The following is an 18,462-nucleotide window of genomic DNA, read 5'->3' on the forward strand; positions in this document are numbered from 1 at the left end:
GCGCATTCAGCCAGTCTCATAGGAAAGCATTTACAATGCTTTCCTATGGACGCTTGCGTGCTCTCATTGTGATTTTCACAGTGAGAATCACGCAAGCGCCTCTAGCGGCTATCAGTGAGACAGCCACTAGAGGCTCTGGAGGCTGGATTAACCCCATTATAAGCATAGCAGTTTCTCTGAAACTGCTATGTTTATTAAAAAAAAAAAAAAAAAAAAAAAAAAGTTAATCCTAGAGGGACCAGGCACCCAGACCACTTCATTAAGCTGAAGTGGTCTGGGTGCCTAGAGTGGTCCTTTAAGCACACACTAAATTACAACAGGTTTTTCTAAAATCTGAAATCCTTAGAGACATTGATCTCTGCAGTACTCACTGAGGGTAATCTACATCTCCCTCTTGATTCCTCTTCGCAGACTAAATCAAGTTATGCTTTTCAGCTGGGAAGTGCACACTCCGTTCTAGTTGAGATGTGCCTTGTTTATTGCTGGTGGGCCCATCACCCAGAGGAGCAGGATATCCCAATTTTTCTCCACACTTACACTAGACTAAACTTGCACAAGGAACAAACATTTAACCAACTCCAAAGGATTTCCAGCCCATCATCCTAATTGGCATTGGCAAGTCCATCTACACCTGCCCCATCATTTTTTTCCCCCCTTCTACTTTTCTCTCTATTCTCCTTTAGATCCTCCCCTCTCCTCTTTTCTGCATTTCCTTCTACCTTCTCTATTGGTGGATGACCAAACATGTCAGGGGGGAAATGGTGTGCTACATTTCAGAGATTTTATCTCCTGTTATGCTGAAGTAATTGACTCAATTGATCTCAAATGTGTCCAATTTATATCACAGAAATAGGAAATATGTAATACTTACTCTTCATATTTACTTTTAAAAAGTGACTTGACCAGTGGGAGAAGATCCACACAGCAGCCCATAGACACAGTGGATTTATCTTCTTGGAGGCTTTAAAAGAAAAGGTTATGGTTCATATCATATAGGGCAAAGGTACCACAAACATTTCAAGGCAAAAAATATATGGACAATACCTATTGGTAAGAACTGGTAGAAAATCCACCACAACTCCTAAATCTTGCATCCTGTAAAAACAAAATAAAAAACCTGCATTAACAACTGAATAAGCAGATTCATATTTTTATTATTTAAGAAGGCAATATCAAGTCAAGTTACTTTAGGGGCCATTTACACCAAATGCATTAATTTTAGATTGGCTAAGAATACACATTTTATTCACTTACACAAGCATTTACCCTTCATTTTGTTCTCTCGCTGAATTGAGCAAAAGTTTCCATTCAAAAAGTTTTTGGTTTTTCCTTTCTCCATCAAAATCTTGAAAACACTCAGCATTCATATGAAGCCTTGCAAGTTGTTTTACAATCAGCTTAAAATGACATTTGAGGCAATATAACCACGTCCATAGTGCCTGGAATCACCTTGTGCTGTCCTGTTTAGTGTTAAACTGTTTTTGAATGGTTTAACACTAAATGAGATTCCCCAGCGGCCTGTCTCCTCTATAAGACTTGGGATAATGAGGAAGCAGTATCCTAAACAGCAAAGGACAGTAGTGTGACAGTGTCAGCTTTCGGCCCATCACATCTCCCATTAATGGTATGAAATGGTATGTTAAAGCATTATTAAATCTAGGCTTTATCTGTACCTATAGAAGGGGAAGGTTTGTAGGTGTCCAGAGAACCACAATCAGTGTTAGTTTGAAAAAAGTTTAACCCTGACTAGAGGAACACCACCAGCGGACCTGGACTCTATAAACAATTGTATGAGATGGGTTTTACTGCCTAGAGCAGCGAAGGCAAACATTTCTGAACCCAAGTACCAACACTGCAATTAAACATGTAAACAGAAGTCCGGCTGTGTGCATAATAAAATGAAATAAGCCAGGAGTGTGGACTAAAAAGTGTTTTTTTTTCAGGGAGGATGCCATTGTTCCTAATGGTCTGGGTGTTAATGGAACACTATAGCATTAGGAATATGTATTCCTAACGCTATACAGGCCTAGTCACCATTTAGGTAAATTAACCATTTATTTGCTTACCTTAATCCAGCGCCGAGCTCCCTCTGCGCTGGTGACCTCTCCTCCTCCATCGACGTCAGCTCCCGAGTGGAGCCGAATGCGCACGCACGGCCAGAGGCGCGCAAGCATCCAAACCCACCCATAGGAAAGCATTACTCAACGCTTTCCTATGGGGATCTAAATAAGTACGATTTACTCCGTGTAAATCGCGAAAACGTCCGTCAGTGAGACAGCCACTAGAGGCTGGATTATCCCTGCAGTGTAAATATAGCAGTTTCACTGAAACTGCTATGTTTTCAGCTGCAGGGTTAAAACTAAGGGGACCCGACACCCAGATCACTTCATTGAGCTGAATTGGTCTGGGTGCATATAGTGGTCCTTTAATGATTCCCTTGGGTTCAAGCGGGTTATTAATGAGTTGCTGGTGGTATAGTGGTCTTGATGATTCACTGGTGGTGAAGTGCATGATCTTCTCTTTGTGATCTAGTACTCCACGAGGAAGTCAGAGCACAGACTGGGAATCCTAGCAACTGTGCCAACTCCATAAGTGAGCGAATCATGTGGTCTGCATAAGCGGCAGTGCACACCACCTGACCACTATTGAATTTTTTATTTTAAATATGTTTTTTTTTAATGAGGGCAGCAGTTTCTCTGACATTATGCCTACTGCCCATGTGCGCTAAGGAAACTGCCTGTGCCACCTTACAGTAGCGCTGCCCCCAAGTTTCCCGTGAAATGAGGAAGCTCTGCTAGCCTGTTGTGGTGCATATTCATTTGGCTCGCCATCTCAGGTCTAACGAGATCCTTTATACGCGTTTAACCCCTTAAGGACACATGACATGTGTGACATGTCATGATTCCCTTTTATTCCAGAAGTTTGGTCCTTAAGGGGTTAAATGTAGCCTCCTTTGATACTCCTTTAACTGAATCTGCTATTTAAAGAAACAGAATAACCTTCAAACATTTGCATCATGAAAAACCAGTGATTTATACATTGAGTTTTTCATACAATGTATTATTGGTGAAAACTGAATCCTCTATAATATGCAGCTACAATTGGCAAAATAGAAGTTCACTTGTCTATTTCTAGCCTGAACACATTTCTCACCTTGAAATGTATCACTGTAAAACAAAGTCATTTTAATTTATATAAACTGCATTTATATTGAAAAACATCTGGTAACTTAACAAACGCTCTTTGCAAGAGGAGTTAATTTAAAGGGACACTATAGTCACCAGAACTACTACAGCTTATTGTATTTGTTCTGGTGATTCAAATAATTTTCTTCAGGCATTTTGCAGTAAACCCTGTTTTCATAGAAAATGCAATGTTTACATTACAGCATAAGGATACCTCAATTGGCCACTCCTCAGATGGCTGCTACAGGTGCTTCCTGGGGCAGCACTGACATTCACTGTCTCCACCCTCTGCATGGAGAAACTGAACTTTCCTCATAGAGATGCATTGATTTAATGCATCTCTATGAGTAGATGGAGAATAGCCAGGGCAGTGTTTGACTTGTGCTGTCTCTGACCCTGATCTGCATCCTTGACAATCTGAGCCAATCCAATGCTTTCCTATGTGACAGCATTGTGATAGGCTCAGAACAACACTTCTGACTATGTCATCCAGGCAGGCAGAGCAGGGGTACAGCCAGCAGCAGATTGGAATAAAGGTAAAATGTTTTTTTTTTTTTTTTTTTTTTTTTTTTAGGGGGGCAGGTGAGGATACATGGTGGTTTTAACACTACATGGTCAGGAATACATATTTGTGTTCCTGACCCTATATTGTTCTTTTAATGACCGAAGATACCATAGAAAAAAAAAAAAAACCTGCCCCCTGCCTGTCCAAACTGTACAAAAGGATGCTGTCAAAGGCTATTCTTTGCTAGGTATAATGACACTTTAAGCATGTTTAAGGGACAGTTTATGGTTAAGAAGGTCATTGTAGTAGTTCTGGTACTACCACGCTATAGGCGCCATCCTGTTTCAAGTTTAAAACCATTTGTGACTCTCAGCTGGTAAGCAATCACACTCAGCCCTTTCATTGATATTTGAGTACAGACAGAAGTACACCAGCTCCATAATAACTACAAGATCATATAGTCTTAATAATGCGTAGTCTCCATTTTTAACTATTTTACAATAATCTCACGTCTATTTAACAAAAACTGCGAAAAATTGTAAAAACAGAAAGTCTCAGGCTTTTTGTGGCCATGAACATGCCTAGTATTTTTTTTTATTAAAGTACCAATGGTCAATAGCCTTTGCAGGATCAAACTCCTTCACAGATGGTCCCTTCATGTTTATCATTAACAAATCACCTAAGCTTTCTTGCTGCATTAATTATTATATTATTTATGTAACGCCAACAAATTCCGTAGCGCTGTACAATGGGTGGACTAACAGACGCATAATGGAGATCAGACCACTAGACTACAGGAACAGAGGGGGTTGAGGGCCCTGCTCAATGAGCTTACATGCTAGAGGGAGTGGGGTATAGTGACACAAAGGGTTAAAGTAGGGGAATTAAATAAATAGTTTGTTAAAGGGTTTATTGAGTGCTTGGTAGGTAATTTTTGACAGTTGCAGGAAAGGAGTCATGGGGTGGGGGATGAGAAGCCTGCTGACAGTTTAATTGATACGCTTTAATGAAGAAGTGAGTTTTCAAAGATTTTTTGAAGGAGTGGAGGCTGGGTGAAAGTCTGATTGAGGAGGGAAGGGAGTTCCACAGAATAGGTGCAGCCCTAGAGAAGTCTTGAAGGCGAGCGTCAGAGGTGGGGATCCGGGCAGAGGATAGGCGTAGGTCTTGGGATGAGCGCAGGGGTCTCGACGGGACATACTTGTGTATGAGGGAGGATAGGTATGTTGGAGCAGCATTATGTAGGGATTTGTAAGCAAGCGCCAGAATTTTGAATTGGGCCCTATATCTAACTGGAAGCCAATGCAGGGACTGCGAGCGTGGAGGCGTGGGAGGTGCGACCGGACAGGAAAATAAGCCTCACAGCCGCATTCATTATAGATTGCAGCGGTGCAAGCTGGGAACATGTAAGACCAGTGAGAAGGGGATTGCAGTAGTCGAGGCGAGAGAGAACAACAGCATGAACCAGTATCTTAGCCGCGTCTGGCGTTAGATATGGGCGGATGCGCGCTATGTTCTTGAGTTGGAAGCGACAGGATTTGACTATCGATTGGACATGGGGAGTAAAAGAGGTCAGAATCGAAAAGAACCCCTAGGCAGCGAGCCTGCGAGGTAGAGGTGATAGTAGCGCCGTTGACTTGGATGGAGACAACAGGAGTAGCAGCACTTGAGGGAGGAAGAACTAGAAGTTCTGTTTTGGACAGGTTGAGTTTAAGGAAGTGAAACACGAGTCAAGGTGGGCGGAGAGAGATCAGGGGAGGACAGGTAGATTTGCGTGTCATCTGCATATAAATGATATTGGAAACCAAAGGAGCTGATGAGTTTACCAAGGGAGGCAGTATAGATAGAGAACAATAGGGGGCCGAGGACAGAACCTTGGGGGACGCCGACAGAGAGGGGTTGGGGAGAAGAGGCAGAACCAGAGAAAGAAACACTAAAAGAGCCCTGGAAGAGGTAGGAGGAGCACCAGGAGAGAGCAGTATTCCGTAGACCAAAGTTATGAAGAATGTGTAGAAGCTGTTGATGATCAGTGTCAAATGCGGCAGAAAGATCAAGGAGGATTAGGATAGAGTATTGGCCGTGAGATTTAGCAGCAATTAAATCGTTGGATAGATCTTGGAGGCAAATGGCAGTAGCGAGATAGGGCGGTAGTTGGATGGGGAGTTGGGATCAAGGTTGGGCTTTTTCAGAATTGGGGTTACGTTTGCATGTTTGCAGGGTGAGGGAAATGTGCCAGAGGAAAGGGAGAGTTTGAAAATGCTAGCGAGCGGAAGAGCAAGAGAGGGAGACAAAGTGCGGATGAGATGCGAGGGAATAGGATCGAGGGAGCAGGTGGTGGGGCGGGAGGACAGGAGCAGAGCAGAAACCTCTTGTGCTGTAGCAGGTGCAAATGTGCATAGGATGGCAGGGGGAGTGGGGTTGGGTGATGTAATGATAGGGGTAGGAGAGAGATATCTTTCCTGATTGTAGAGAGCACTGTTCAGGTTTGCTAGAAGTGGTCTTTTAAAACTGACTGTGGAAGTCAGAGATGATAGGGTCAAAACAGGACTGCAATAAAAGCTATGGAATGGAGATGCACAGAAGAGGTGAGGATTGGTCAAGCAAGACAATTGGGTGGGTATCAATAAAATAAGGGGGGGGAGGGGGGTAAAAGTAACAGAAAGTCTTTAGAGATAAGCAGAATGTTGAATAACATTTAAGTTAACAAACCAGTGATGAGCATGGCAGGGAGCAGCTAGCCTTAGCATGCAGGACAAGGTAAACTGCAGAATATATGCATGTATGTATGAGCAAACACACACACACACATATTTTATATATATATATATATATATATATATATATATATATATATATATATATATATATACACACACACACACACACACACACATATACACACACACATATACACACACACATATACATACACACATATACATACACACACACACACACACACATATACATATACTAAATAACAAGCACACCCAGTTAAGATACAATGACAAAGAAATGGTGGTTAGAGATACATAGTTTAAAAATATGCAAGTGGTTAAAATTCTATACAATTATAGTGTCCAGTATTAAGAGTAGATAGTTTCCTCCATAGTCTACCTTGCAGAAACTCAGACATGCATAAGACCTTTTCCTTCCAGCTGTAGGTGATCTGAGCACTGTTCAGGTTTGCTAGAAGTGGTCTTTTAAAACTGACTTGCAGAAACTCAGACATGCATAAGGCCTTGTGATCTGAACTTATATATTTTTTTTTTTTTACAAAGTTCATTAAACTGAACCCTCTTTCACAACATGCGGTTGAGACTGGCAACACAGACACTATAGACAAGTTTCCCAAAACATGAAATCTGCCTATGTTGTAGAGTGCCAAATCCAGAAGTCCCAAGTCCCTCAGGTTTTAATCCTGCAGATGCAAACATAGCAGTTTACATTGCAGGGTTAAGCAAGCCTCTAGTGGTTGTCTTCCGGAGCCTTCTAGTGGCTGTCTTCCACTAGAGTCGCATCTGCAACGCTGGAGGCATATTATGCCTCCATCACGCAGAGCGTCCATAGGAAAACATTGGAAAATCCTCTATTTTTTACAAATGCGCACGCATTCGGCTCTGATGTCGGCAGAGGGAGCTGACGTCAGCGGGGGAGGAGAGGTCACCAAAGCCAAGGGAGCCTGGCACTAGAAAAAGGTAAGCTGCCTAAAAGGTAAGGGGTTTCAACCCCTTCAGCCCAGCGGAAGGGGGACCCTGAGGGTGGGGGCACCCTCAGGGCACTATAGTGTCAGGAAAACCGCTTAATTTTCCTGACACTATAGTGATCCTTTAACAAACCATGTGCAACTGCAGAAGCACTGTCTTGTTCTGCAGCGACACTTTCAAGGTGGACTGTCACACATTTCTAGCCTTTGAAAAGTGCAGAGTGAGCACGGACTTTGCTTGATACCCATCTTGTGGACTTTTATGTTTTATTTACTTATATGTTTTTAATGCATTTTGTAATCCTCCATATTCTACTTATTAATTAAACCGTTTTTTGGAAACTGTTTGGTGTGGCTGGATCATTGAATCATCCTAGTAACCGGGGCACCCTGCGGTCATCATTGAAGGTGGATTCCTATTTAACCCCATTTACATCGTGGGGAGGCACCTCTAACACGCTTTTGACATTTGGAATTTGTGAGTGTAATGGAATATCTTGTTTTATAACTGGTTCCAGACAATATTGCACTACGTTTTTTGTCCTTTATTTTAGGCACATCAGCGAAATCCCTAAAACCCCTATCTTGTGTATATTTATGTTATATGGTTACTAACTGGGAGGTAACCATGGGATGCTATGTACCTATAAGCTAAGTTGTTTAAAAATATTTTTTGTTTGCACTGATCACTTTAACACTGGTGGTTTGCAAATTTGTTATTTAAATCTTATGTTATGCAAGTACTGAAATCTCTGCTACCTGCTTCAGCTGACGCATTCTCTCGTGAATACTGGTAAAATTGGTACATCTTCTTTAAAACAGAGTCGAGGTCATCAATACATTTTCTGTCTTTTAGAGAGCTTAATACACTTAAATTTAATAGGTGTGCAACACAGTGAATGCCAATAACACGTGTGAGATTTTGCTGTACTTTCTGTAACAGTCCATTTTCAGCTCCAATCATGCTGGCAGCACTAGCTGTACCAAATCCAATCAGCTTGCTTGAAGAAAGCCAGTCTAAGAGGCCATGTGTCTTCAGTTATGGTTTCTAAGTACCCATTTCAAGAGGTACGACTGATAGAAATAATTATTCTTATTGTTCTTGACGTACCAGACTTACAATATTAACTCTTCAAAGCCACCGTTATCAGTTGATCCGTCTAGCATCAAACTGACATATTTCGCCTTCTTTAGCTTGCAGAGGAGTTCTTTCCTTATTACATTTGCAATATGTGAGATGAATCCCTTGCATCTCGTCATTTGCATACTCCTCTCTCACAGCAATCCCAGTCATCTCTAGCAAACATTCAAAATCTGTATATGGCCTTTAAAAAAAAAATAATAATAAGCCGCAGAACCTTTATGTGGTTGAACATCCCTTGATCCATTTTCTTAACGTATGCAGCCAATAGCGTAGCTTCTGGAGCCAACAGAGCATGTTTTGCCGTTCCCCTTTTTTATGCTGTAGAGACTTTCCATGTTTTTTTGAAGGTCACCAGTTTAAATGGCCCTGAAAACCCTTTCACACACTTAGATGCTTGGTCAGCAATTCCAGGGAAGAAAGCACAGATCTCACATATGGCTATACCCATGTTATGGTCAAATTTTAGCCAATTGAGTTCCTTGCACCAATCTTGCTTAAACTTCATTTTTTCCAGCATTTTGAGAGTGACTTGTTGAATGGGACTCCTCTGCTGGTTGGTTCTGCAGTAAGAAGTTCCACTTCACCTTCCAAACAAAATTTGTCATCCGCAGTTGCTTTGCATCTTCTGATATTGCAGCTTTTGCTACACGCTTTATATTTTCTGAAGTCCCAAAGAAAGATGTTTGCATTTTAGTACGTTATTACTTCTGTAATGACATGATCTCCAAAAAAAATTACTGTTTTAATTTTTTTTAAAAGCACAGCACCCCTTCTTGTTAGTAACCCTGATGTGTATCTTTCCAGATGCACACAGGTTTGGCTCTCAGCTTTTGCCCATTAAAGGGACACTATAGTCACCTGAACAACTTTAGCTTAATGAAGCAGTTTTGGTGTATAGAACATGCCCCTGCAGCCTCACTGCTCAATCCTCTGCCATTTAGGAGTTAAATCCATTTGTTTATGAACCCTAGTCACACCTCCCTGCATGTGACTTGCACAGCCTTCCATAAACACTTCCTGTAAAGAGAGCCCTATTTTGGCTTTCTTTATTGAAAGTTCTGTTTAATAAAGATTTTCTTAGCCCCTGCTATGTTAACAGCTTGCTAGACCCTGCAAGAGCCTCCTGTATGTGATTAAAGTTCAATTTATAGATTGAGATACAATTATTTAAGGTAAATTACATCTGTTTGAAAGTGAAACCAGTTTTTTTTTTCATGCAGGCTCTGTCAATCATAGCCAGGGGAGGTGTGGCTAGGGCTGCATAAGCAGAAACAAAGTAATTTAACTCCTAAATGGCAGTGAATTGAGCAGTGAAATTGCAGGGGAATGATCTATACACTAAAACTGCTTTATTTAGCTAAAGTAATTTAGGTGACTATAGTGTTCCTTTAACCTTTTAGGACGCCTAAGAACTTTCTAGGACCAAAGTAGATTAAATACCATAAAATCAGTTAATCAACCTGCATGTGTCACATATATCGTACTTCTGGACAACAGCAGTATGTTACTATGCATTTTGCGAGATAAACCGATCCATGATCTTTGAGGAAAAAGTTTGAGGATGGCTATTTTGGGGGAAATTATTATGAAGATGTATAAAAGGAATTAATAAGGGAATAGGCTAGTAAGAAGTATAATGTAAATAGACTTTCCTAGATATCGCGGTTCTACGACTGCTTTTGATGTTCTACCACTCCTTAACGCAAGTTACTAGACAATCGCGCACTCAAAGACGCGATCGCGCATGCGCGACACACGTTACGTCACGCAGAGCCACGACAGTTGATCTTCACGGAGAGCATCGGCAGGCCACAAATAGGAGAACAGCAGGCATGCGGGCACCATTGAAAACAGGTTGACAAATACCCAAGTGCCAGGACCAAATTATTGGTCGCCATGGCGAACGGGCGCCTGGGATTTGTCTAGTTTTGCCTAAAGGTGTCCTCCGTAAGACAGCCCTTAAAGGTTAGTCCTAGAAATAAAAAAAATGCCATTTTACTTTAAAGCGTTAAAAGGACAAGGCTACTGCACCCTGACCACTTCATTGAGATGTATTGGTCACGGTGCCTCTAGTGTGCCTTTAAAAGGTTACTATAAAAACAATAACAATGTTACAGAATTTACTCTACAGAGCGGACCCTGCACGCACTCAGACCGGAGAGCCTTAAAAATAAATGGAGTTGTGTGTGCGCGCAACAAGTGGAGCACTCACTCCTCCTAGGTAGAAAAGTGAACTGGACTATGTATATAAACTGATAAGCATATAGTTGCTCTCTGTTTACGAGCAATTACACTTGTGATAAATGAAAATGCACTTTGGGAATAAATGTATTTATTCCACACACCTCTGCTGGCACAGGAGTGCTTGAGGTCAGAATAGATCTGAAAGATCAGTGCTACTGATTGGAAGCTCTCTGAGCTAAGCCCAATAGTGCAGAGCATAGCGCATTGGCTGAGGGCAATCCGTTAACTCTCAGCTGATGAACTAGCCCTGCACTACAGGGCTTAGCTCAGTAGAGCCAACAGAAGCTCCTAAGCAGGATCTTCAGTCTGTCTGATTGATGTGGTGAAGGTGTGAAGCAATGCCCAGCACATCAAATCTAAAAAAGTAAAACTGCTCTAAAGGTCTGACTTCTTACTTACAGTGTGCTGTAGTGTTCCTTTAAAAAGACATTCTATTAGAAACCAACAAAGATAGGAGTATTTTATTCAGTGCAATAGTACACTTACACCAATTCTGCCATTAATCCAGTGCCTGTTTAGAACAACAGAGAGCTTACTTGTAACAATGCTTTACAGTAGATTTGCTTGCTGAGCAATTATTTGGATGCTAGCTGAAACATTTTGTGGCCTTCGTCTACAAATACAGCAAGGTCAATTTCAGGTTTGAAATAGCAGGTTATTGTTAGATGATGTGGAAGAGAAGGAAAGAGGCAAAGCAAAAAATTAGGTGATTAGAAGATATTTTGAGAAGGAGAAGAGAAGGAAAAGAAAAGAGATGGGGAAAGAAGAAGAGAAGTAAAAAGAAAAATACGTGATTTTATATATATACACACACACTTTATTGGAGTTTTGCATCTGTATAAGGTTTGGATACCCTCAAACAAATATTTACATGTAATATCAATTACCTCTGCCTGTAAAAGGGATAATGAATTGAAAATAAATAAAGAAATGGCAGGTCATCTATTCAGGATTTGCCAAACTGACTTAGTTGCAGAATATTTAGGTTTACTTATAAAAAGTCACCGTAGTTCACAGAGTGGACGTATGTCATCTTAAATCTGACATAGAAATTCCAGTCTACGATCACATAAAATCTGTATGCCAAATGACATTTGCTTTGAATTAAAACTACCAGAATGCAGAGATAAAATTTTGGCTCTTACTGAGCACCGACCATGATGGGAAGGGGGGGGGAGAAATGAATGTATTTATACATTTAACTGTTAAGATGTGCCTTTAGAAGATGATATGAGGATACTTCATAATGTAAACATTTAGACCAAGGGCTTAACACTATTAAAAGCATTTCAGATGCTTTATTTTTGTCTTAAAAAGTTAATAAGCAATTGATAGTATACACCCCCAAACTAGAAGCCTGTTGTCAAACTATTATATATTACTGTTAAAGGATCCTATAGTGCGAAGAAAACAATCCCGTTTGCCTGGCACTATAGGCTCTTTGAGTGCCCCCCTCCCTTGGCGCTGAAGGGGTTAAAACCCCTTAATCCACTTACCTTAATCGCTGGTGACCTCTCCTCCCCCGCCGACGTAAACTTCCAAGTGGAGCCGAATACGCATGCGCAGCCAGAGGCGAGAGCGAGCATTCAAACCCGCCCATAGTAAAGCATTACTCAATGCTTTCCTATGGGGATATTTTTGGACGCTGGAGGACCGCGAGGACGTCCAACGTCAAATAAGTGCGATTTACTACGTGTAAATCACGGAAGCGCCTCTAGTCACTGTCAGGGAGACAGCCACTAGAGGCTGGATTAACTCTGCTATGTTTTCAGCTGCAGGGTTAAAACTATGGGGACCTGGCACCCAGACCACTTCCTTGAGCTGAAGTGGTCTGTGTGCCTATAGTGGTCCTTTAAGCTTATAAATCCTGTCACTGCAAGAAAATAGCGCTCTGCTCTTTGCACCCAATATGTGTACAAAAAGGTCAACTGGAAATCCTGAAGAGATATTTAAAAAAAGAAGAAAAAATAAATAAAAGAGAAGCTTACCGGACTAAATACGCTACAAGTTCATTCACACTACGCTTCTTCCAAAAGGTAAGCGCAACGTTTAGCCTTAGATTCCTGCTGAATAGGACTTGAGCCATAGTGTCATGATCTTTTGAGACCTGAAATTTAAAATTTATATTAAAATACTGTGCTTGCAATTGAAGAGGTAGAGAAGTCAGCAAAAGAATTAAGAACAGGATATAGTAGTGGGATAAATTTAAAAAGCCTCTGTCTAAATACAAATCAAAGGTAGGCTGCAGCACACACATTTGTAATGGTTTGTTGTCAAAATCTAAACAAAAATAAATCAATCCATATTAGTGTCTCTCTCCTACTCGGAGTAGGAGAGCAGACATTTGCTTGGGCTACTTTGGGTTTAACATACCCCCGGCAGGAGTCAGGGGGACAGGACATAATAGTTTATAATGCACTTTAAACTAAACACAAACTATTACCAAACCTATATACGCTTACATCAGAGATAGGAATTAGGACAGTGCTATATCCATTTATATCCACAGCAGAATGCTAAGCACGCAAATTATTCCTAGATGTAACTACACACACTTGTCAGAGTCAGCAAAAACAACATGGAACAGGATGGACTCAAGCCTCATGAAAGGATATCTTTATTTGATGAGTTTTCCAAACAAAAATCGATTAATCTTTAGACAAGAAATTTTGCGCAAGTCTAATGAAACAGCTGGTAGGTGAAGGCTCTTGTAACAGACAGGGTAGGTAGTGGCCAGGTAACAGCATCTTCCTCCCTGTTGGTGGCTACACTGCAGGGTTACAATGGTCACTGTATAATTTTGTCAGTTACTAAAGCTAGTAAATCCTGATCACAAAGCAGAAGTACATTCAGATGAAAGACAGGTGCATTGCACAGAAAGCACAATAAATATTATTTATATAGCGCTAGCAAATTCCGGAGCGCTGTATCACTACTGAAACGTTTTAGCAGCTGCCTAGTAAATGATGGGATAAGTGGAGATGTGAGTTATGAACTAGTGTTAATGTTTTTTCCTAAGGCTAGACTGACCAAGGAACAAGATTTACCTCTGCAAAGAACCCATTATATTTTGAAGAAGGTCCCTCTGTCTGAGCAGAACAGGAGTCAGTGGAATTCAGCATTAAACTGCACCTCTCGTTTTGGAGCTTCTCATGCAGGTTCCCTGCCGCTAGCTCATTTTCCTTATTTGCCATGTCACCGCCCAAACCTTTGGGGTGCAACTTCTTTCTGTACACAGGACTCTGTGTTTGTTGCCGAGCTTTCCTCCTGCAATATACAACTTTATAGAGCTTTTGATTGCTGCTTGGAGACTCCACAACCAGTGTTCTACAGAAAATAGGAATACAAATTTCACATAAAATAGTAAAAAACTAAAGTATTTGACAGAAACACCCGCAAAAGAACCCCTTTTCTGTATGTGTATAAAAAAAAAAGCGCGCAAAACACTATGGAATACAGAATGCAAATATACATGCTCAAATAGTTATGGTGCCCCTATAAAACAAATGCATCCCAATTGTTAACCCTTCCACAACAGGTCAGGTAGCAACATTCATCTTAATAATATATGGCCAACGCAGTCATGAAGGGGTTAATTTAAGCCTACCCTTTACAGCAGTCTTAACTCAACTAAATCCTCACGACATAGCAAGAGCCCAGGATTTCTCACTTCTGTTCCCTAGGAAATATATCAAAACATGGACTTTTTGAGTGCCCTGAGGATCTACTTGGGAAGCACTGAATTATAGGATAATTTTGGAAGAAGTTCTTCATCCCTTTAGGGTGTCAGACATATTTACATTGAAAAAAGGTCCCTTTGACAATATTATTTCAAATCAAATGCACCACTATCCAACAGTGTAGGCCTGTATGCACTTAAAGGCAGAAAGGACACATGGGCTCCTTATTTACAACAGAAAAGGGAGAGAAGAAAAAGTACAAGAAACAGAACTGTGTTTGTATCTCAAATGTGGACATGTTGTAGCTGTAAAGGCTAGATAGGATGCAGAAAGCATTTGGTTTGTTGTAGGAAAAGTAAAGAGAAAACTTAACCTCCATTTAGAAGAGGTCAGAAGAATAACAAAGGAAGGACACCAATACTGACAATCAGGGAATAGGAGACATTTTGACGTTTAAAGAAGAAATGTACAGGGAATGATGCCTAGTTAACAGAGCTATTGCCTGGTTATTGTTAAAACATTAAGTAGGCTGAAATTCAATTCACAGGATTTTACTTACCCGTTTCCAACAGAAACCAACTTGTTTGGTGATAAGTAATTATCCTAAAAAAAACAAAAAAACACATCAAAACAGTCTATGAAATATGTCGACATAAGAACCCCTCCCCCCCCCAAATTGCAAACTTAAAGAGGCACTCCACTGCCCACATAGAAAGACAAGAAAAAAACCAAACACTGTTTAGTAGATACCCCAAATGAAAACATGCATGCATTTAAGTATGCCATTTTGTTTCGTTGTGGGATAAGTCTACAAACAACTTGCAAAAGATACAGATCTCCTGTCTGCAGCCTTTGCAAGTCCTCTACAGCCCAGACTTGCTGTGGCTGTCCAATCACAGACTTCGCAATGCAGCTCAATGATAAGTCTTTGCCATGCAGGTGCCCTGGGCATTTGCTGCCTCTCGAGTTTAGTTCCACTGAGCAGTAGAACAACCAGGAAGTAACATGACCAGTTGTCTGACAACCAGGGAGGTGTTAACACTTAATTTATTAAATTGCTAATTTTATACTGAAATCTGTACTTTTTGTGAAATGGGAAAAAAACAAACAAAAAAAAAAACAAAGAGCAAGCTCAAGTGCTTTATGGGTCCAGAGCATCCCTTTAAGCCTTATTTTACCATTTCCATTGGTCATACATATCCATACACGCACTTACAAGATCATACTTGTACAACCATATAGCCACTACATTGAAAAAAAACAATTATTGAATTGAGTACCATGGAGGGCTCAGTCATTCTTCCAATAAGCTAGGGTATGAGCTCAGATTAAAGAGTTCTTCCATCATTTTAGAACGAGAATGTTGCAGTAACCAGTATGTCCTCAGATGCATTATATCAATGCATCTCTATGGGGAATGATCACACCTACATGATGAGACCAAGAGAACCCATCCATGCCGCACTTTACACCGCGACGGAAGATGTCGTAAAGCACACAGTCAGCCGGGCAGCTACTCCAACGCATTGCCATTACCTCATCAGTGGAGTACCCAGAATTAAAGGACTGCTCTATCGTGGCGAAGTGTGGCATGGGCTGAAAACGACAACAGAGCTACCTGTTAGGCTCTACGGGAGAAAACTGTTCCCCGCCTGCCTCAACCCGTCAATTGAGGCAACAAGCAGGACTTATAACTAACTTAACCTGACATCCTAAAGTAGCCGGACATATCAAAGTATATGTGCATAAAGTTATTGCCTGGCCTAGCTTAAAGAGTCCCAAGTGATATATGGTGGGGCTTTCTTACCAACCCCATACATACCACTACCTCCCCTACCTCGAGGTTTAACTTGCCCCCAAGACACAAGCCACCTTGTTAAATAAGGGTACTTAAGACCTTGGACTGGCTACCTTGCAACCCACTGGGAATGTCTTAATTAACTTGCCATAACACTGTATGTGCGATCTACAACACAAACGTTAAGCTGATAACCCTGTCTCATATGCACTGTGACATAAAAGGCTGATCTAATGCACTACTAGTTCAGCTTGTTTGCATTAAAGCCTCATAGTTGATGTTAACATTCTGCCGACCTAATCGACAGGACAGGTTAAGCATGAGCTAAAGCACTCCTCACTGTTAAAATTTTGCAGACCTAATCGACAGGACATAATTGACCAGACTTGTATGCAACGTATTGTATTAACCTTTTCCTAATAATACCAAAAATGTGCATGTTTCTCATCTACCCTAATGTAATATATAAATTTGAAACGCTGGATTGCCTTTGGGGTACCTCACACGCGACTGTTACATGTTTATACACTACAAAAATAAAGAATTTGAAAAAAAATTAAAATTATCCTCTGATAATCTAAAATTTTAGTTTTTGGCCACACGCTCTTAACTGTTCCCTGGCTGCTTGGCCAATAGCCGCCTTTAATCTAATCAGTAACCTCAGACCCCAGGTCTCAATCCTCATGTTTCCTTCACTGTGCTTCCCCATTTGTGTGTGTGCAAATTTCAACTACTCCCCTTTACCTCTGCACCTCTTTTCATGCTTTTCACAGCTCTTCCTAACCCCTTGTCTTCTGATTTCAACCCTCACATTGCTTGCCTTACCCATATTTTTAATGCCATCTTCTCACCTTCTTTAGGATAGTCTATACCGCTTATTTTCTATCATAACTCTTTAGGCTCTCCCCATTATATTACACCCTGGGCCACCTGCAGAGACAGCTCTCCAGCTCCCATGTCTGCATTCAGGGAAGATGACATCAAACATTTTTGTTCTTGCTCATCACAGCATATATAATGCAAGGGAGCAGCAGTTATTACCTCACAGCATAGAGAGACTGCTAGCTCCCTTCATAACTGCCCTATGGTGTAGTACAGTGCGCAAATGGGTTGGACACTGTAGAACAGTGGTTCCCTACCCAGTCCTCAAGTACCCGCTACCAGTCCAGGATTTAGTGATTACCCAGTTGTGTCTAAGGTGTTTTTAGAAAAACTAAAATAAAAAAAAACACTTTAGACAACAGGGTAATGCCTAAATCCTGGAATGGTAGGGGGTACTTGAGGACTGGGTTGGAACACCAAGAAAAAAAAAAAAAAAATGATGTTTCACATGCAAAACATTACCGTGCATCACACCAAATTTTCTTCGTAAATGCTAGAAGCAAACTCCATTATGGCCACACGCATCATTACTGTACCTCCTTCATGTTCTGCTTGGCTGAAGGAGAGATCCTCTTCCTTGGGAAATCATTTGAACAACCTTCTTCGAGGTCCCTTTTCTTAGCATCTCTGGCTCCAGGTGCCATAATCCCAAGGAAATCTGAACAAAGGGAAAGATAAAGGAGGAAGAAGGAAAGATAAAATGTTTAATTTGAAATATTATAATAATTCAAAATTCTCACATCTCTCACAATCCAGGCATACTTGTAAGTTTTCAGTCTATTTTGAAAGAAATATACTATGTTAAACATAATTATTCATAATTTTCACTATATTTGTATTATTTAAAAAGTTAATTTCTCTGGTGTCCAGTAGTATCAAGAGGTTACAAGAATTTGTGCTTCAGCTCATATTAACCGCTTATAGAATGCTGGGATCACATAATGCATCACTACAGCACAAAATGCTAAACAGCTTTCTCATATGAGTATATCAAATTATATAAAATTCAAGATTGGTCCCGTGTGATTGGTGCCCCTCTGCCAGAGCATCTGGTCATGGAGTATTCAGGAAAAAGAAAAATGCTGCCAATTCCATCTACACTATGGCCTCATGTATGCAGCTATAGTTAAACTTAAGCAGCCTTGAAGGTAATTTCAATCTGTGTTTAATCAGATTATAAATCATATCTACACACTGTGCTATGGAAAAAATAGCAGATCTCTTAAAAAGTAGTAAGAACAGTCCTATGCTTGCCTCATTCATTATTCTCTGCAACATGTCCATAAAATGAAGCATTCAAGAGGACATGTTTATTTTTTAA

The 18,462-nt window shown here is 40.7% G+C and overlaps 1 protein-coding gene across 2 annotated transcripts in view; it reads right to left on the reverse strand.

Annotated features, from left to right (window-relative positions):
• KATNBL1 (katanin regulatory subunit B1 like 1) overlaps nucleotides 1-18,462 on the reverse strand; it is a 49,234-nt gene that overhangs the window by 9,680 nt on the left and 21,092 nt on the right. For both annotated transcript variants that reach the window (XM_063439056.1, XM_063439057.1), the window contains exons 2-7: nucleotides 17,678-17,799; nucleotides 15,021-15,064; nucleotides 13,829-14,108; nucleotides 12,770-12,888; nucleotides 1,045-1,095; nucleotides 872-961 (exon numbers count right to left, since the gene is read on the reverse strand). In XM_063439056.1, the coding sequence (XP_063295126.1) occupies nucleotides 872-961; nucleotides 1,045-1,095; nucleotides 12,770-12,888; nucleotides 13,829-14,108; nucleotides 15,021-15,064; nucleotides 17,678-17,785 (692 nt within the window). In that variant the 5' untranslated portion in view covers nucleotides 17,786-17,799. The remainder of the gene's footprint in view (nucleotides 1-871; nucleotides 962-1,044; nucleotides 1,096-12,769; nucleotides 12,889-13,828; nucleotides 14,109-15,020; nucleotides 15,065-17,677; nucleotides 17,800-18,462) is intronic.

This window comes from Pelobates fuscus, chromosome 13, assembly GCF_036172605.1.
Source record: "Pelobates fuscus isolate aPelFus1 chromosome 13, aPelFus1.pri, whole genome shotgun sequence".
Classification (NCBI taxonomy): Eukaryota; Metazoa; Chordata; class Amphibia; order Anura; family Pelobatidae; genus Pelobates; species Pelobates fuscus.